The sequence below is a fragment of the Crocodylus siamensis genome, chromosome 3, assembly GCF_052110815.1.
Source record: "Crocodylus siamensis isolate JL-2025a chromosome 3, ASM5211081v1, whole genome shotgun sequence".
Taxonomy (NCBI): Eukaryota; Metazoa; Chordata; order Crocodylia; family Crocodylidae; genus Crocodylus; species Crocodylus siamensis.
This window is the reverse complement of record NC_143397.1, coordinates 49,150,830-49,169,807: the sequence shown is the minus strand read 5'-3', so window position 1 is coordinate 49,169,807 and position 18,978 is coordinate 49,150,830. Positions and strand designations below refer to the sequence as shown.

General features: G+C 44.2%; 1 protein-coding gene across 8 annotated transcripts in view; it reads right to left on the bottom strand.

Moving 5' to 3' along the window:
* Positions 1-18,978, bottom strand: part of RHOBTB3 (Rho related BTB domain containing 3) — a 73,698-nt gene that overhangs the window by 12,358 nt on the left and 42,362 nt on the right. For 7 of the 8 annotated variants that reach the window (XM_090038299.1, XM_090038297.1, XM_090038298.1 and 4 more), the window contains 5 exons: positions 17,449-17,561; positions 14,436-14,556; positions 10,829-11,002; positions 7,824-7,990; positions 935-1,031 (listed from right to left, as the gene is read on the bottom strand). In XM_090038299.1, coding sequence (XP_089894425.1) covers positions 935-1,031; positions 7,824-7,990; positions 10,829-11,002; positions 14,436-14,556; positions 17,449-17,561 — 672 coding nt within the window. The remainder of the gene's footprint in view (positions 1-934; positions 1,032-7,823; positions 7,991-10,828; positions 11,003-14,435; positions 14,557-17,448; positions 17,562-18,978) is intronic. The other variant, XM_090038296.1, reaches the window with a different exon arrangement.

Genomic DNA, 18,978 nt, shown 5'->3' with positions numbered 1-18,978 from the left:
AGGTAAATCCACTCTTATGTGATCAGCTCTGGGGCTCTATTTGTCCCCACTCACTTCAGCCCCTGGGCTGCGGCATGCTGTGGTGCAGGCAGGTGATGTTGGCTGCTTCCAGGGCCGCTGCGGCAGGGGCTGGGGTGAGGGGGGAGAAGCAGAGGCATGGGGCGCGGCGAGGCAAATCTGTAGGGGAAGGGAAGGAGTGTGGTGCAGCCCAGCGGCTGCAAGCAGGTGGTGTTGGCCGCTGCAGGAGGGGCAGCACTGGGCTCTTCATGGTGCTTGGGGCAGGCGGCAACCCGCTCTCATCCTCCTGCAGGCTGGGGCCGGCAGTAGTAGCAGGCTCTTCCAGGCACTCAGTGGCAGTGCTGGAAGGGCAGGTTGGGGGGGTGGGGGGAGCTACAGTGAATTTTGGGGTGGCAACAGCCCCCCATCCATCACCGCAGCCCGCCCTAAGTGCTGGGAAGAGCCCGGTGCCACCAGTGGCCCCAGCCTGCAGGAGGATGAGAGCAGGTTGCCGCCTGCCCTGAGCACCAGGAAGCTCCCAGTGCCGCCCCTACTGCAGCCCCAGGAGTGGTCAACACCACCTGCTTGCAGCCCGTTCCCTAGCCCCAGCCTTACTCCCTCTCTCACTGCTGTTAGAACATATTCCTGTTTGTTACGTTATAAACTGGGGTCCCTTTATGCAACTCCAATTTATCCACAGTTTTGCGAGAACGCATCTACCGCATAACTCAAGGGAAACCTGTATTTGGTTACTATTGGTCCTTGGAAGTATCTTGTTATTTTGCTTAGCAATGTATAAAATGAGACTCAACCATTTATCCCCCAAAAGTCTTATTTACCCTGCTAGGCACTCAAAAGTAACACTACTTAGCATTTTATCTTCAGTCCTAAAATAATAGAAAAGATATTTTTTTAAAGGTAGCAATTGATAAATTACCTGAAAGATCTTGGAATTCAGGCTTTTGACTGAAGATGAGGTAGTTAGTGGCAATGAAATGAAGTAGCCAAGTTGAAAGGCAGTCAGAGTTGTGAAACTACAAACAAAAAAGAAACAGAACACTGCAACACTGTTCGTGACTATAATATATAAAAATCTTAGTACCATTGCATACTCTGTGGGTACATCTACATGAGATGTTAACTGCACAGTAGCATAATTTACTGCAAAGTAAGCACGTGTGTCTACACCTGCACATGCTTACTATGCAGTAAACCTCGCTAATTGCAAGTAAATTTGTTTACCTGCAAATGCAAGTAGCAAATTTACTTTCAATTAGTAATGGTGCAGTAGCACTCCTGTAGACGACTAACCAGGAGCAGATCTGCTCCCGGTCAGCCATCCACCGTGGGGTAGGAGATTACTGCCTGCCCCCAGGAGCTGCCTGCTGCTAGGGTGGGCTCTGCCACCAGAGCCCAGGTGGAAGCTATGTCCCTCTGCCCCGGCAGCAGGGAGCTCCAAGCCCCCTCTCTGAGATCGTGATCAGGAAGCAAGGGCTGGGAGATCCTCATCTCTCAGCCTGAGCCCAGCATTGGGAGCTGCCTTCTGGTGGCGGCTGGGGAGCCTGTTCCCTGCCCAACTCTGTGAGCACAGAGCTGGGTCAGGAATAGGCTGGGGAGCTTGTTTCCCTGCTCATGGAGCTGAGTAAGGAAACAAGCTCCCCAGCCTGTTCCCCACCCAGCTCTGCCCTCACAGAACTGAGTGGGGAACAGGTTTCCCAGCCTCCGTCCCATGTGCAGGGTGGGGGCTGTAAGTGGCAGAAGACCCGGGCTAAGGGGGCTCAGCCTCCCAAATGCAGGACAGCAGGTAGGGCTGCAAGGCAGCCTGGCCTCAGGCTCTGGACAGCTGCAGAAGGGGTGGTGAAGGACACGTGCACATCCAGGGTCACAGCCCAGCATAGGGATTACTGGTTCCCCAGCCGAGCCGGGTGGTGGGATGGTCAGAGCCCGGGCAACTCATCCAGCGGTGCAGAGGGGGGCACCTGCCACTCTGTGTGCTCCAGTGGGGACCCGCAACTGTACTCAGGGCAGAGGCAGCGGCTGCTGCTGCGCACTGTGCTTTGCTCCCTGCTGCAGCTGCCCTGGGACCAGAGCAGCACCATATGCCTGCTGCTGCTGGGCTGCGCTGTGTGTGTCCCCTGCCCACTCCACAGTGGGATGCACATGGCGTCATGCAGCTCTCAGGGCAGCAGGGTATAGTGGTGGCTGCCTCTGCCCCATGTGCAGATGGGCGTGTGCAGCTGCGGGAGCCCCTGCGCCACTCAACAAGCTGCCTGGGCTGTGGTTGTTCTGCCACCTGGCCTGGCTGGGGCCCCACTCACCCCAGCCCCTACTCTACTCCCTCACCACTGGGGCTTCAATCTTCCCCTTGCCCTGACCCTTTCCCCTCCCCATCATCCCTTCCTCCCCAGACTTACCTGCTGGGGGTGGCACACACGCGCACTCAGCCCCCCACTCCAAATAATTTTCTCCCTCCACCTATGGCAGGGGCTAGAGACTGTCCTGGTGAAGGACAGGTTCCAGCCCCATGCCCTGACTGGGTGATCAAGGCATAGGGCTTGGAAAGAGCTGCAGGGATGGAGTAAGTCCCAGCTCCTTGCCCCTATCTGTTGGTGGTGCAGCTAGCACCAAGCTAGCTGCCCCACCAGCACATGAGGGTGGGGGGTCTGGGACCTGGCCCTTCCCTGAAGCTCTTTCTAAGTGCCCTGCACCTGATCAGGGAGTCGGGGCCAAAAGTCCCTGCCCTGGTCACAGGCAGACCCTAGAGGCATACTGTAATGTCCTAGCCCGGGCCAGGGGACAGCCGTCTCTTGGCCCAGTGCTCCCTGCCAGCCACTGAGCAAGCACCCACTGGGAGCCTAGAGCTGCCCCTGGTGGTGGCAGGGGCCTATTGCAGGGCCCCAGGAAGCAGGAGCAGTTTGCTGCCATTGGTAGCAAATCCACTTCCACTTCTCTGCATGTGTAAATGCCTAACTGGGAGCATTTACTTACAAGTACTTTATTCACAAGTAAACTGATCCTAGATCAAATACATGCGTGACATCTCTCTCAAAACATGATTACCAGTCTTAAAAACAGCTTATCAAATGAAAAGCAGCAAGGAGAGGCATAGGCTGATGATGAGCACACAATATGCCCAGGTAAGTGACAGGGGCCCAAAGAGTCCTGGGGTTAGGGAGGTGGGGCATTCACCTTCAGGAGGCTTTAAATGCCTATACACCAATGCTTGTAGTATGGGGAACAAGCAGGAGGAACTTGCCCTCCTGATAGCTAATGCAAACCCAGACAGTGTGGCTCACCAAAATGTGGTGGGATCCAACACATGACTGCGCAGTGAACATCAAAGGGCTATAGGCTCTACAGGAGGGATAGAATGGGGAGGGAAGGTGGAGGCGTGGCGCTCTACGTCAAAAAGCAATTCACATCCTCAACGAGCAACATTGGGTCAGAGGAGGGGCAGACTGAAGTGCTCTGGGTTACATTAAAAGGGGGTTGGGGGAAAGGGACTTAACAGCGGGGGTCTACTACAGACCACCCAACCAGAGGGAAGAACTTGACCGGGGATTCTCAGGTCAGCTTGCAGAGGCAGTTAGGTCAGAGGATGTGGTCATCATGGGGGGACCTAAACTATCTGGACATCTCCTGGGAAGAGCAATCAGCCAGGTCTGACAGCCCATGTAGGTTCCTAGCCATTTTACAGGAAATCCATCTAACCCAGGAGGTGGACAGTCCCACCAGGGGAAATGCCTTGTTAGACCTGGTCCAGGCCACAGGCAACGACCTGGTGAGGAGACTGCAGGTGCTTGATCACCTGGGCGACAGTGATCATTGCCTACTGGAATTCACCATCCAGCGCAGGGCAGCAAAGGCCTGCAGCAAGACAGTAACCCTGGACTTCAGGAGGGCAAATTTCAATGAGGTAAAGAGATTAGTCGGGGAGAGACTTAGGTCCTGGAGGGGAGTCCAAGAAGAGTGATCATTCCTTAAGGAGACGATCCTCCAAGCTCAAAGGGTGGCAATCCCAACAAGGGTCAAAGGGAGCAAGAGTGCTCAAAAGCCCCCTTGGCTAACAAAAAGCAACCGGGAACGTCTCAAGGCTAAAAAGGAGGCATACACCCAATGGAAGGGAGGGGCCATCACCAGGGAGGACTATACAGCCGTTGCTCGGGTTTGTAGGGAGGCTGTTAGGAAGGGTAAGGTGAAGATGGAACTGGGACTAGCAACCCGGATCAAAGACAGCAAGTCCTTTTTTAAATACATAGGGGGTAAAAAGAAGGTTCTGGGTAACGTAGGGCCTCTGCAGAACATGCTAGGAAATCTGGTGGTTGCACCAGATGTCAAAGCTAACTTATTTAACAACTTCTTTGCCTCCATTTTTCTGAGCAGGGACCAGGTCATCACCCTACATCATGATCCCCGACGGTCCCAGGGGAGGCGCAGCCAGGCCCAGGGGCGGAGTGAACCTAGTCAGGGGCCTCCTGGTGGGACTGGACACATCCAAATCAGCAGGTCCTGACGATCTGCACCCCAGAGCGCTGAGAGAATTAGCAGAGGTCATTACAGGTCCCCTGGCACAGCTTTACAAGCACTCGTGGCACTCTGGTGAGATGACAGAGGACTGGAAGAGAGCCAATGTGGTCCCCATTTTCAAAAAAGGGAGGAGGGAAGATGCAGGAAACTGTAGGCCTCTTAAGTCTTACCTCAGTCCTGGGGAAGCTCTTAGAGAAAATTATCCAGGAGCACATCTGCAAGGGACCAGCAGGGGAGTGTATGCTCAGGGACAAGCAACATGGGTTCATCAGAGGCAGGTCCTGTCAGACCAACCTGGTGGCCTTCTATGATCAGGTCACTAAATCCTTGGATGCAGGCGTCACGGTGGACGTAGTCTTTCTGGGCTTTAGAAGAGTCTTTGACAGTGCCTCTCAACCCATTCTCATTAAAAAAAATTAGGTGACTATGGTGTCGATCCCTACACAGTCAGATGGGTCACCAATTGGCTGGAGGGCCACACCCAGAGAGTGGCGCTGGACGGGTCTTTTTTGACCTGGAGGGATGTGGGCAGTGGGGTTCTGCAGGGCTTGGTCCTCGGGCCCACACTGTTCAACATCTTCATCAGCAATTTGGACGAGGGGGTGTGTCCCAGGGAAAGAAATAACAAGGGTTACTTACCAGCAGCAGGAGACGCAGCACAGCAGGGGTGGAAGGAAGAGCCCGCGCAGCTCGTTAGCTGCCTCTTTATTCAATTAAGGCTGGCCAGTGACATCAGCCTCAAATGCTGGCCAGCAGAAATAAAAATGGCAGCTGATGCCACAGAAATGAGGGAGGACAGCAGCAAGAGAGGGGAGCTGCAGCCACCTCAGGGAGAGAAGAAGATCCTTCCCATGGGACCCGCAGAGCCCGATGAGCCAGGGGCAGACCATAGGCAGCATGGGGCAGAGCGCCCCGTCAGGAGCACGCACGGGCCAGCGAGGGAGCAATAGGTACTCCAGACTCAGAGACGGAGCCAGAGCTGCACCTGGAGCCCAGGCAGACCCCAGGTGGGAATACTGGGACGACTGGCAAGGAAGCCACGCCAGAGAGAGAAAACCCTAGGAGAGCCCCGAGGGGGTTACAAATCAAGGCGGGTACCGCTGCCGGTCCCAGCTGGGCTGATGGGAGAACGGGAATGAATCTCGAAGGTGATGGGCGAGGAGTAAAGCATTCCCCAAGCTACAGCAAGGGGAAGGATAATACAGGGGCAGGGCATAGCCACGTCAGAAGGTGGCTCATCATTTTTGTGTTTTGTTAACGTGTCTTGTTTGGTTGCATCGCATGAGGGGGGAGAGTAGAAAGTACAGGGGTATCCCCAAGGAACGGAGCCAAGGAGAAGCCTCGGAAGGTTTTTTGTGTTTCTCCAAAAGAAGGGGCGGAGGCAAGGGAGGCCAAGGGGGTGGGCCCATACGGGCAAACTTGGCCATAGGCAACGAGCATCCAGACGTCAAGCCACAAGGCGCGATCCCACCAGAGAGGACGAGGCAGATGGAGGGACAACTCACCTGAGGAGGCATGGGGCCAGAGTGTAAGGGTGGCGGAGCCCTGTGAATGACCGCCGGGTGTACCACGGACCACCGAGCACACCCGATGAGCAATCCTGTCTACAGAGGAACGACAAGTCGTGGCAAGCGAGAACGGGAGAGGCGACTCGAGGGCGAGACACCTGCTCGGTCAACGACACGAGTCTGTAAGACACCTTACGTTTACCACCAGAGTGAAAGTTGCTTGAGAACGGCTATTTGAAGCCCAGCGGTCACAGGGTGAATAGTACCCTGTTCAAATTCACAGAAGACACTAATATGTGGGGGGAGGTGGGCATGCTAGGGCAGAGGGACAAGCTGTAACCAGATCTGGACAGGTTACAGGGGTGGGTGGATGAGAATAGGATGGGTTTCAACACTGACAAGTGCAAGGTACTGCACCTGGCGACGAAGAACCAGCAGCATACCTACAGGCTGGGGAACTCCCCCCTCACCACCACAGAGGCAGAAAAGGATCTTGGAGTCATTATTGACTCAAAGATGATCATGGGCCGCCAATGTGGGGATGCAGTCAGAAAGGCTAACTGGACCTTGTTGTGCATCCACAGATGCATCACAAGCAGGTTTGAGGAGGTGATCCTCCCCACTCTATGCGACATTGGTCAGGCCACAGTTGGAGTACTGCATCCAGTTCTGGGTGCCACACATCAGGAGGGATGTGGACAACATGGAGAGGGTCCAGAGGAGGGTCACTGGCATGATCAGGGGGCAGGAGGGCAGGTCCTATAAGGATAGGCTACAGGATCTGAACCTGTTCAGCCTCCACAAGGAGGCCGAGAGGGGATTTAGTAGCTGTCTATAAACTGCCCAAGGGAGACCAGCAGGCAATGGGAGAGTTCCTGTTCTCCAAACACTATCGGGAGTAAGAAGGAACAACAGTCATAAGCTGACAGAGCAGATTCAGGCTGGATATCAGGAGGCACTACTTCGTAGTCAGGGTGGCTAGGATCTGGAACCAACTTCCAAGGGAAGTGGTGTTCGCTCCTACCTTGGGAGTCTTTAAGAGGAGGCTAGACAGACACCTTGCCGGGGCTGTCTGACCCCAGGAATTCTTTCCTGCCCATGGCAGGGGGTCAGACTTGATGATCTGCTCAGGTCCCTTCCGACCCTACTAACTATGAAATTATATATAAACAAACATGCATTATATAAATATATAAGCACTCCAAGAAGCATATAAACATGGATGGAAACCATGTTTCCCTGTGCCATGTAAGCACCTTACCTACAGGACTAGTAAGGTCATGGCAACTAGCGTGTCCTCTTTTAGGTTCAATCAATCTTGATTTTTTTTTCCATCGTCATATAGTATCAACAGAAAGGATAGAGAGTGTGCTACACCTGGGTAGCACAAGCTAGAAGGCAGGAAATATAGGCTTGAATCTACTTCTGCAGAGGAAGATACTAACCTGAGGGAGCCTATAAATGTGCCGGATGTCTCCTCCAAAGCATGCTAGTTAGCATGCATCAGAACCGACTCAATGAATTGAGTCTGCTAGAGCCTGCTAATTAGCACACTCCAGCAGACTCCAAGTTGCATATATTCAGCATCCCCATGCTTCAAACTGGAGGTGGGGGCACTCTAAGTTTGGCTGCACTTTGTCTATTCCTGTGCTATCAGGAATCTCTGATCAAGATACTGCCCTACCCTATAAAACAAAATCACAGTATTTTTAAAATACATTATTCCTTATACATTATACCAGCAGCACGCTGTCATTAAATATTCTATATTCATATACAGACAATATGTACCTTGGCTTTTCTGAGCAACCCAACGACACTCAGACTTGTAGAAGCCAATTCCCTAGTAGGCATACTCTGCAGTTGTGTGATGATGTACAGCTCACAAATATGCTGGAGTCGTGATACCTGGTACATCTCAGCACAAATCAGGAGAGACATGGCTTGCAGAATGCTGGCTAAAGAAGAAAAAAAAAAGAAAAGGTTAATTTTGTTTCATGAAGGCTGTATGGTAGGCTCAAAGCCATTTTTAACCTTCGATTTGCTTTGGAATTTATACAAAAATCAAAACGTTCCTCAATTTTTTCACGTCTGTTTTGAATGACATCACTCTACCGTTAAAAATATTGAATTTCAAGAAGTAAACCTTTCTAACTAAATTTTAGAAAGTAAAAAGTAATTAATCATAATTCAAGATTCCTTATATTGTAAATCCTATGTCAAACATTGGAGATCCTAGGTCAATTACGCAAGTGAGCAATCTTCAGTAGTCAGATTCTAGTCTTCCATATAATCATACTTTACATGTAGATGTATTGTTTTTAAAAAATTGTGAAAAGTATACTGCTTTTTGAAAAGGCTTAACAAAAAGGTTTATTTTTTTCAAACAATGAAATACAGCAAAAGAATACCACTTAAGCAGATGCAGAAGAAAATGAAAAAGCAAAGTTATAAAAAGAAAAAAAGGTAGAGCAGTGGCATAAGAGTAAATTGAAGACTAGACTTTCATTCATTTTAACTCAAACAGAGCCACCAGTAATATTTAAATAGTAATATTCAATTTTCTAATTTAACTTTTATTAAATAACATACTAGCTACTAAGGCTAAGATAACTTTAACCAAAACCCATTCTTGTTATTAAATATAAAAATATACTATATTGTACTAATTAAAAGTCAGCAATTGTTTCCCTTTGCAAACAATTTCCCCCCCCAAACAAAATCATAAAAATAGTAACAGGACATTGCCAGTGCCCCTGTCTTCCAGCTTTGCCTGTGGCAGCTTAGGTGTTGTTGATATTTTCAAGCATGTTACCTAGTAGTTATGGCTGAGGCTTGCTCATACAGTTTTAAGAATAGTCAGACAAATAATGCTATAGTATGGCTTAAATAGGGATGACCCTGCCTTGAGCAAGGGGTTTGACTAGATGACCTTCTAAACCTACTTGTCTATGATTCTGTGACTGCTCCTCAAGGTTGACCTTTAATAGGGTTCCTGACACTTAGACTATAATCATATCATAACCTTTACAGAAACATCAAAATTATTATTTTAGAATATCATCATAGTTGAGGAAAAAGCTGCTTTCCCAAAATGTAGAACTGGGGGACAGAGGGGGAGGTATGGGGTGGGAGGGAAAGATAGTGTTCTTGCTTTTGTTCTACCTGTCCTAATAAATAACAATGACTAAGAAACTGTTTGAAATTTAAAACGTTATCTACTGTTAAATTACGTACAACAAAGAATGTGAAAAAGAAACAAAACTTCAAATAATAACCTAGACTAGTATTTTGATCCAGAGAATAGACTCAAGGAAATGAAACTTCCCAGAAATGACATTTGAGATTTAATTTTTAGTGTATTACTGCAGAAGCAGAAAATAACAATGAAAATGTATTTAGGTACATATTTATATTTTACATACATTTTTATTTTATCCTGGCTCTTTTACAACAAGTTTCATGGGAATTACGCCAAAAAATGATGCATTAGCACATGTTAAGAAAAAAAATAAAGTTTTCCATCATAAGATTTTTTTTTCCATTGTGTTCCACAGAGTTACATCTAGGAGTCTTTCTAAGGCTAAGTACAGAGTCAAAAAGCCTGAGGCCGAATTGATTCAGTCTTTGCAGGTTACTCTAAGCTGCAGAGCTTAAACTGAGAAACAACTGGACACACATTTACTTTTGATTCAGAAAATGCAGTCACATGCCTACAGTGGCTTGGACCAGCAGCTGGGGGGGGGAGGGGGAGATGCAGGCAGGCACTAGAGCACAGCTGTCTGGTAGCCAGCATGGGCTGTGCATTCACTTCCTCTTCCTGCTGTCCCCTGAGGTCTCTGGGATTTGCAGTCCAGACTCAGCAGCAGGACTGTTCCTGCTTCCAGGCATAGGCAGGGGCTGCTCCCAGGTGCTTCTGGGATTTGTAGTCCAGAGTCACAGCCAACAATAAGTTGTAGTGGGGAAAGGGGTGTTTAACCCTCCCCCTGACCCTAGACCTCAAATGGGGTTTGCCGGGAGGGTGGGGGGTGGGCAGTCCCTGCCTCCTCCCCTCTCACCCTACGCTGCTTCTCCACTGGAGCAGACAGCACAGCTCAGCCCACACATGGAAAGCATGTTGGGACTGTCTGTAATTTAACTTGAACCAAGAAGGGGTCTAGGACAGAAGTTTCATAAACCAGTTTGATCCAAATCAGTTAAGTCTGATGCGACATTTAACCAGATTTATCTTAAACCAGTTTCAGCCATTTTGAAACTGGTTTATGTGCACTGGACTTCTATTCTGTTATTGGTTTAAACAAGTTTCTGATCACTTAAACTGGCTTATGTATAACCTTTATCCCTAGCCTAAGAAATACATTCAGATTATCCAAAGCCTTAATCCAAAATCCTTCTACCAACAGGATTCTTTTTAATGAGTCTACAGTATCTCAGAGTACATAACTCTTCCAAATTTACAACACTGCCATTTTGACACAAAGACGTAAGAGGATGGCACAAACAAGAGAAAGAGCCAGCAGACATGGTTCACTTAATTTTTTATCTTGAAAATATATCCCCTGAAAATTAATTTACAGGTAAAATGTTAAACACAAATATTGTTTACCCTTAGTTGGAAAAAAGCACCCAGATGTTAATCACTAGGTAAGAAGTAAATCCTTCATTAAGGAGTTTATGGAATCAAAGACATTTTTAAAATCCTGCTTTATTTCCCTCTGCTCCCTGATTCTGGTGACAAAACCTGCTAGAAACCTGCAAGGGTTTGAGGATACAAATATATTTTTAAGTTTACTTACCTGGACAACAGGAGTCAGTATACAGATACTCCAGAAAGGAGAGGAAAGTATCTTTGGAAACCCCATAAACTGGAACCAGAACACTATTTGCTTCTATATAATTACCATTAAACATAGCTGCCATCACCTCACAGCGAGCCACTAGGACTGCTCTGTGAGCTGGAACAGTAGCACCTATAGGATTTAAAACAAAAAATTAATTTAAAATCCTCTGTCATTTTGTGAACGTAAATAGCATGCCCAGTCATATTTGTCTTAAAAATAAATATAGTTCCTAGCATCATAATCTTAAAACCTAAATACATTTAAGGATCAAAATCATACAATGGATAATGACTCCTGCAACACTGATCATTTTTCAAGCTGAAGAAGTGCTTACCACCTCAGACCAGATCCTCTGAGGGATCAAATGAAACACTCCACTGACATCAATGGAGCAATTACGATTTACAACATCTGGATCATGGTGTTTCTGTATGTGAATACTGACTCAATCAACAAATCATTATTGGTGCGAGTAAGTTTTATTCATAAGCAGACTCATGGACTTCAGGAGCAATACTGGTTTGACAAAGATTTGAAAAATCACATTCAAAACCACAGTGAAACAGATCATCCAAGGTGAAACACTGCCGAGGTGGTGAAGTTGCCACCTATACAAATGTAGCCCACTTATAGTATTTAAAAGTATAAATTGTTTTTTGAATTCTATTTATGGGTACCCCCCCCCTCAAAGTTTTAGGCACGCGATGCACAGCATTGCTATGATTAGGCGCCTTCCTGAATCCAGGCCTACAACCCAAAACCTGCAAAAAAGAATGGAACTGGTAATGCACATACACTTATGTGTTAGGATCAAGAGCAAAAGTCTTAACTTTTCTAATTATTCTGAGTGACACAGCAATTATAAGTATCATTGGTAATTTAAAAGGAAACTTACATTAAAAGAAAATAAGTAGCTACCAGTATCTTTTATCCTTCAACAAGCATTTTGGGAATGGGTGGCCATGCCTTTTAATAAATGTCAATATATTCATAAGTGATATTTTGTTTGAAATATGTAGTGGGTGTTATTGTTTCACCAACTTCCCACAAAGACAGCTCCAAGAGTGGAAATTAGTTCTGAACTGTTTATAATTACCCAGTTTTGCATTAAAATTTTGCCCTCATTTTCAAAGGTCCTTTTGTTTTTACTCCATAATAAAGGCAATATCTAGAAAGACTCTACTTGTCCTCTGTACCCATTTTTGAGGGATTAATTCTTCACATTTGGCTCTGAGTATTTAAAGCTGAACACAAAATAATTAAAGCATTGTCTAGACTTGAAAGATACTTTTTTTGCATGTGGGATGGGAGCAGACAAGTCAGAAAACTGTTAGTATTCAGATAAGCATTTTATCTAATGCTGATTTACAGCAGCATGCACTAACCTATTATTTTTCTCCATGGAATTATTTTTAAATATATAGTTAGTTCTCAAAAAAAGATCAAAGCACTCCACTACACTCTTGCACACTTAGATTCTTCAAAGGCACTGAGAAGATAAATCCACTGTTTTGGTTCTTTCCTGGGTTGTTGCCAACAAGTACTTACAAATCACCATAAAGGGCTTTATATAATTGCACAATCAATCCTTGTCTGTTAACAATTAACATCCTTTTCAATTAACTACTTAAATATAATCTCAAATAGCCTGTTGTATTACTGGTATATTAAAATTGTATAGGGCTATTTCAGTTGCATGAAGGGACTGAAAAATTGGCTGCATCTCCCCAGTGTAGCATTTCCTCAGCAAGAACAGAAACTTCATCAAGTGGAAAACTGGTAACTGGGGAGCTAGTTTGTACCTCAAGCAATCAGTTCAGCAACCATAAATTAAATTTAAAATATTTTAAAGTCCTAGCTAGTAATAGGGCTAAGAATGTAGTATGGAGTCTCTCGTCATAGGTATTTTTATCTTCAAGACTTAGCTTAGTCCCTAAATAAATTCTTTGCTAAAAGCCAGTTAAACCTATAAGTATATCAACATAAAAAACACCACAGTCCTCTGTTCACCAATGAATTATGATGTCTCATATAGTATTTTCTATGAAGTACGATGGGTGGTGTTTTTAGGAGGAATGAAGGTTTTGTGTTGTAGTGTAAGTGTGTTATTGTATTTTGTGGAGGCATATGGGACTTAGACGGAGCAAAATCTGCCTGAAAGAGTAGTAACTGTAATGTGTGGGAACTATGGTCTGTTAAAAAAAGAATAGATAAGCAGATACTATTTTAATGTATGTATGTGTAATGTCATTCTCTCTATCAGAACTGTTTTCTTTCAGAATTGTGGGTGTATCTTTATGTTTTTAAACTCTACAGAGAAAAAGAAACAGAAAAGATACCCAGTCATGTCCGTACCACCTTCCATCCAAATCAGAAGCTTCTGAAAGCATAAGTACATGGCAAAGTATGAACCCCCTCCCTGCAATTCAATTTAGTTATGTACATGATTGTCAAAATTCTTATTATTTTAACTACTGAATTATTATTTCATTTACAATTTTTTTTCTAAAAACATTTGCAACATTTTAATCATTTTAAAGTGGCGTAAGTTATAAAAAAAATAAGTGAAGACCATAACAATGAGTGGCCAGCTCTGAAATTTTAGGTTATATTGCTTGCGTAACATTACACTGGGGGGGGGGGAGGAACCAAGAAAGAACTAGGATGTCACTATAGAAAATCAACTCCAAGACCATCACGTAGAGCAAATAATGTGATCATGTAATTCAATACAGTATCATTCATCTGTATTCACAGTAACTTACAACCAGGAAAATCACAAGAATAACTTCGTTTTGCAGAAAAAGTAGACAAGAATACATGTCTGATCTGATATTTCTAGGAAGCAGAACAACTAAGTGGATGAGACTTAGTTCTGCCATAGTAGAGACCAGGTTCTCCATTTACAACTTTCAGAAATAATCATGTGAAATCTCTCAAAACTTCTAGAAATAATCTCATTTACAAAATAAAGGCTGGAACTTAATAAGGGCAATGAAGCCCAAGGAATTTGAAAAGATAGCTGATTTTAAAGAAGAGAAATATGGTAAGTATAATGTCTGGACTTCATCAAAACATCTGATACAGTGCGCTACATCAGAAATTATTAATTAAAGGTGGAAAAGATACGGAACAGTAAAAGAATTGTGATGTCAAACTGAGAGAGAACAGATTGTTCTGAAAGAGGCTCTATCAAGATGGAGGGAGACTACCAATGGACTTTCTCCAAGATCTGGGGTCTGATGCTGCTGTGTAAGAATTTCATTAATGATCTAGACACACAATGTAAGAAGTATGCTAATACTATCTGCAAAAGACACAAATTTTGGAGGCGTTATCAGATTGAAAGAAGATTAGGCAGAAAGAATTTGAGCACTGGAGTAAATGTTGACATTTAATAGCAAAAAATTTGAGGTTATCGTCTTAGAAACCAATAAGGATTTCTGTTGTAAACTATAGAGTCATCAGCTGCAAGCACAAAAGAGAAGAAAGACATATATGCCAATTATAGCTGCTTCATATTATATGCAAGATACATACCAAAGGAAAAGGTATACTCTACCTTGTATTTTGAAGAGGACATCAGCTAACACAGGTGTATTAAAGAAAAGCCTGAGAGAAGTGTTACATATCTGCAATGGTCTTTTTGTCTGATAAATTCTACAATCTTTTAAATTATTTACCTGTAAAATGAAGAAAAGATATTGACATGTATAAATGTTGCACGCAGATTATTTTTATCATGGCACTAAACAATAGATTCTCATCTTTACTCCTAAAAGCCTTTTTTCACCTCCAATGACAACTCAATTTATCCTCTGAAGTTTATAACCCTGATATTATCGTTGATATTTATTTTTTGGTTTCTTCTACTGTAATACTTCTAAAGTCTTCCCTTTCCTCTAAACACACACTGCTGAACTGGATTCATGACAGAGTTCTCTTCCCATCCGACTGCCCAGGCTCTCCTCTCTACAACATTAAAAATGATAATAATCCTTTTTGCCAATTTGCTTATATCATCTTCCATAAATATCTCTTCCTGTGTAAAGTTTGAACCCCTCATGCTCACTTTTGAAGGTTCTCTCTCCTTTTCACCCTTCTGTACCTCATGTTATGCCCAACTATCAAACTGCTCTAAGACCACTCCTCACCCAGTGAAAAGAAGCTAAATGTTATCTTTTAAAAAGCTTATGACTCTTAAGTGAATCTCATTAATTTTTGGCTTGACTTGTGATCCTGGAATATTTGGGAGTGATAATAATGCAGTTGCGAAAGAAGAAACTTTTAAAAGCTAAGAGCAAAATACCTATTACTCCCTTAGGCTCCTGGCAAACATTTATTGCAGGACTAGCACAAATGTAATGCATCAAATGGTAACATGCCAGATGTCCAAGCAACTTATCACATGATAAAAGGGGAGAACCTGCCTCAGAGAAGTTGCTCATTGAATGTGAAACTTCTTCGGGGCAAGTATGTATTGCAAATTAAATTCAACATCTGGCATGTTACTTAGATCCTCTACTATCCCACAGCGCACTGTTTTTAATCCCCGCACTGTAAAAGAGAGGGAAGGAGAGCAGCTCGCTCCCTGACAGGGCAATTAGCAAGTTATCAGAGAAGCTTGCATACAGGGAGTGTGGGGACAGCAGAGGCTGACTGGTGGGGCAGATACCCCCTGCTCAGCCCTCGTTGCCATCAGCATCTTGCAAGCAGCCCTGATCGTGTGTTACCCACACTCCAAATTACCTGGGGTCTGCCACTTACCCCATCCCACTGATCAGCTCACTGCCAGAACCAGGCAGAGGGCAGTTTGGTCCCAGACCTGGGGGAGGGGGTGCTTTCTGCCCCAAATCCAGAGGCTGCCCCCTACACAATCCTGCCAATCTGTCCTAGTTGTAGGACAGAAGGGCACACAAGCACCCTGGAACTAGAAAGCTGCTTTCTGGTCCCAGAGCTGCCTACATGCCCTTTAAGTTGTCCAGCATACAAGAAACCCAGGAAGCAGATCCCCAATCTCAGGTCATCAGTTGTGTGCCTGGGTCCTGGGTTGCACAGGCATGCTCTGTAAATTTCCCAGGGTGTGAGCAGCCTGAGACAGGGAAGCCACTTCCTAGTTCCCAGACTGCTCGTGCATCAAGCACTTTAATGCATGCACAGGCAGCCCTGGGATCAGGAAGTGCTTTTTGTCCCCAGGCCTGCCCATGTACCCTTCAAAGTACTTTCCACAGGTGCAAGTGTTCAAAATAGCCCTAATAAGGAGCCAAGGGTAACAGAGTTCCCTACACTTGAGGTAGACCCCAATCAGCCCCTGTGGCTGTAGGGGGACTTTCAGGCAGCTCCCTCACCTGCCTGGCAGCAAAAGTAAGAGGCCTGACTACAACCTGGAAAATGTAAAGGGCTGTTGGTGCTTGAACAAAATCCAGTGAACTCTGTTGCAAAGGCAAAAAAATCTGAGTCACAGAATCAAAGAAAATTGGGGTTGAAGGACCTCAGGGAGATCATCTAGTCTAACCCCCTGCTCAAAGCAGTACCATCCCCAACTAGATCACCCCAACCAAGGCTTTTTCTAGCCAGGCCTTAAAAACCTCCAGGGATGGAGATTCCACAACCTCTCTGGGTAACCTGCTCCAATGTTCAACTATCCTCCTAGTGAGAATGTTTTTCCTAACATCTAGCTTCAGTTTCCCTTGCTACGACTTGAGACCATCGCTGCTTCTTCTGTCATCACCCACCACTGAGAAGAGTTTAGCTCTATCCACTTCGGAACCCCCTTAAAGGTAGTTGAAGGCTGCTATTAAATCCCCTCTCAGTCTTCTCTTCTCTAGACTAAATAAGTCCAATTCCCCCAGCCTCTCATAAGCCACGTGGCCCAGCCCCCAACCAGTTTTGTTGCCCTCTACTGGTTTCTCTCTAATTTGTCTACATCCTTTCTATAGTGGGGGGCCCAAAACTGGACCCAATACTCTAGATGTGGCCTCACCAGTGCTGAATGCAGGGGAATAATCACTTCCCGCGATCTGCCGGCAACACTCCTACCAATACAGCCAATATGCCATCAGACTTCTTTGCAACAAGGACACACTGATGGCTCATATTCAGCTTATTGTCCACTGCCATCCCCAGGTCCTTTTCTGCAGAGCTGCTTAACCAATCTGTCCCCAGCCTGTACCAGTGCACGGGATTGTTCTGTCCTAATTGTAGAACTACGCACTTGTCCTTATTGAACTTAAATGAGATTTCTTTTGGTCCAATCCTCCAATTTGTCAAAGTCTCTTGGAATTCTAACCCTCCCTTCCCATGAAACCAAAGTTTTCCCTATTGCTATTACATCCCTATGACTGTTACATGTGGAGCACATAATTGTTAGTACTGTCAAAAATTTGAACTGTCTCTATAATTTCATATGTATTTATAGCAAATAAAAACATACCATTGATTAGAGAATACAAAAATAGGTAAAACAAAATTCTTCTGGAACAACAAGAAGACAAATCACCAATGTCAAGTTATTTTCCTGAGCCCCACTATATCTAATGCTATAATGATTACAAAGGAAAAAAAATGCAATTCACCCGTCCTGGAGTTTTCAGAATACATTTAACTTTCTCAAGCACCTGCTCAACTTCTCCAGGGTCCTTTAATTTCTTTTTTATCTCTTCTTCCAACAATTCCCATTGGAAAGCACCTAGATAAAACCAAAAAATACTTTATAGTATGGAATAGTGCTCTTATTATCATGTATAAATGAACATACTAAGGCTTTTGCAGACAGATAAAAGATAATGTCTGTGCCCAACAGCAGGTTTTATAAAAATTATTCTTTCAGCATTCTTGTTTGCTAGATTTTTTTCAGCAAGTTTCTGCCTGAAAACATGCAAGAAACAATTCTCAATTGTCAAACTTGTATGCTGAGGTTTATTTTTAGTGGAAATCTACAAGGTCAGAAGAACATACCTTGGTTCAGATTTGCAAAGCTATATGAGATTTAGACACGTAAATTTCATGGGGAAATATGATTAAATTCCTTAGCTTTGAAAATTATCAGTACTTAAATATACCCAAGGTCATGTATGTTTTCTCTCAGAAACGGTTGTGAAAACAGGCCCTTAAGCTTAGGTATTTAAGTGTATTCAGTTCTTGTAATATACCAGGTCTTTAATATAGCAGTTATTTATCCTTTTTAATTCTTCTATACTACTGAAGCATAGAGGATCAGCCATTTAAAGGAACTTATGCATTAAGCCAAAAGTTGGGGAAAAACCCACCTCCTTCAAAAATGAGTTACTAAGATATTCCTTATCAGTATTTTTCTTGATGTTTTAGGTCACCTGTACATTCTCTATAGGCTAGTGGTGGCTTGCAAAGAGGTGGCTGATTGATCGCACAGTACTGTCTCCCCTTTTTTTCTTATTTCTAACAACTATATTGCATTAGAAGGCACTAAAAACATATCAAAGTGTTTAATACCATTTTAATACCAAATAATGTCTGTACTTGTAATAAAAGTGTTGCTTGTTGGTCACTTTAAGGGAAGTAGTCTATACAGCAGTGAAAAGGAGACAACTTTTGTATTAAGATTTGGTCAACACTACGGAGAAGTATGAAAACTGCAGAACTAATCTAGCTGAAGTTTCAGAATGCTAAAACACTCAGATAAGCAAGTAACTAAAAATATAAAAAAGGAAGTTGTTTTTTGCTGTCCTATTCCCTCTCACCTAATAGCCAATGCTAAAAAGAAAGTTACATTTTCTTCTACAGGTTTCTGAATTATTGCCATCTGCTGTGAAAGGTATTTGTGCTTCATAGACCTGCCTTTAAAAACAAGTTTATTCTTTTGATTCTGCATTAAAGTCAAAACTTGTTTTTGATACTTCAATTAGCTACCAGGGAAATAACAGTGTATTACAAATATTTATCAAAATTTCCTGCAGGATCAAGTAGAAGAAGGATGGAAAGAATGACATTTCTGCAAAGCAAATATGTTGTAAGTATAAAAGAGGTCAGGTTAAAATAAATCACAGATCAAATGTTTCTTAGTGAAAATTTGATAGTTAAAGGTCAATAAAATAGGTTAAAGTATCTATTTGTTCATTTATCTTTAA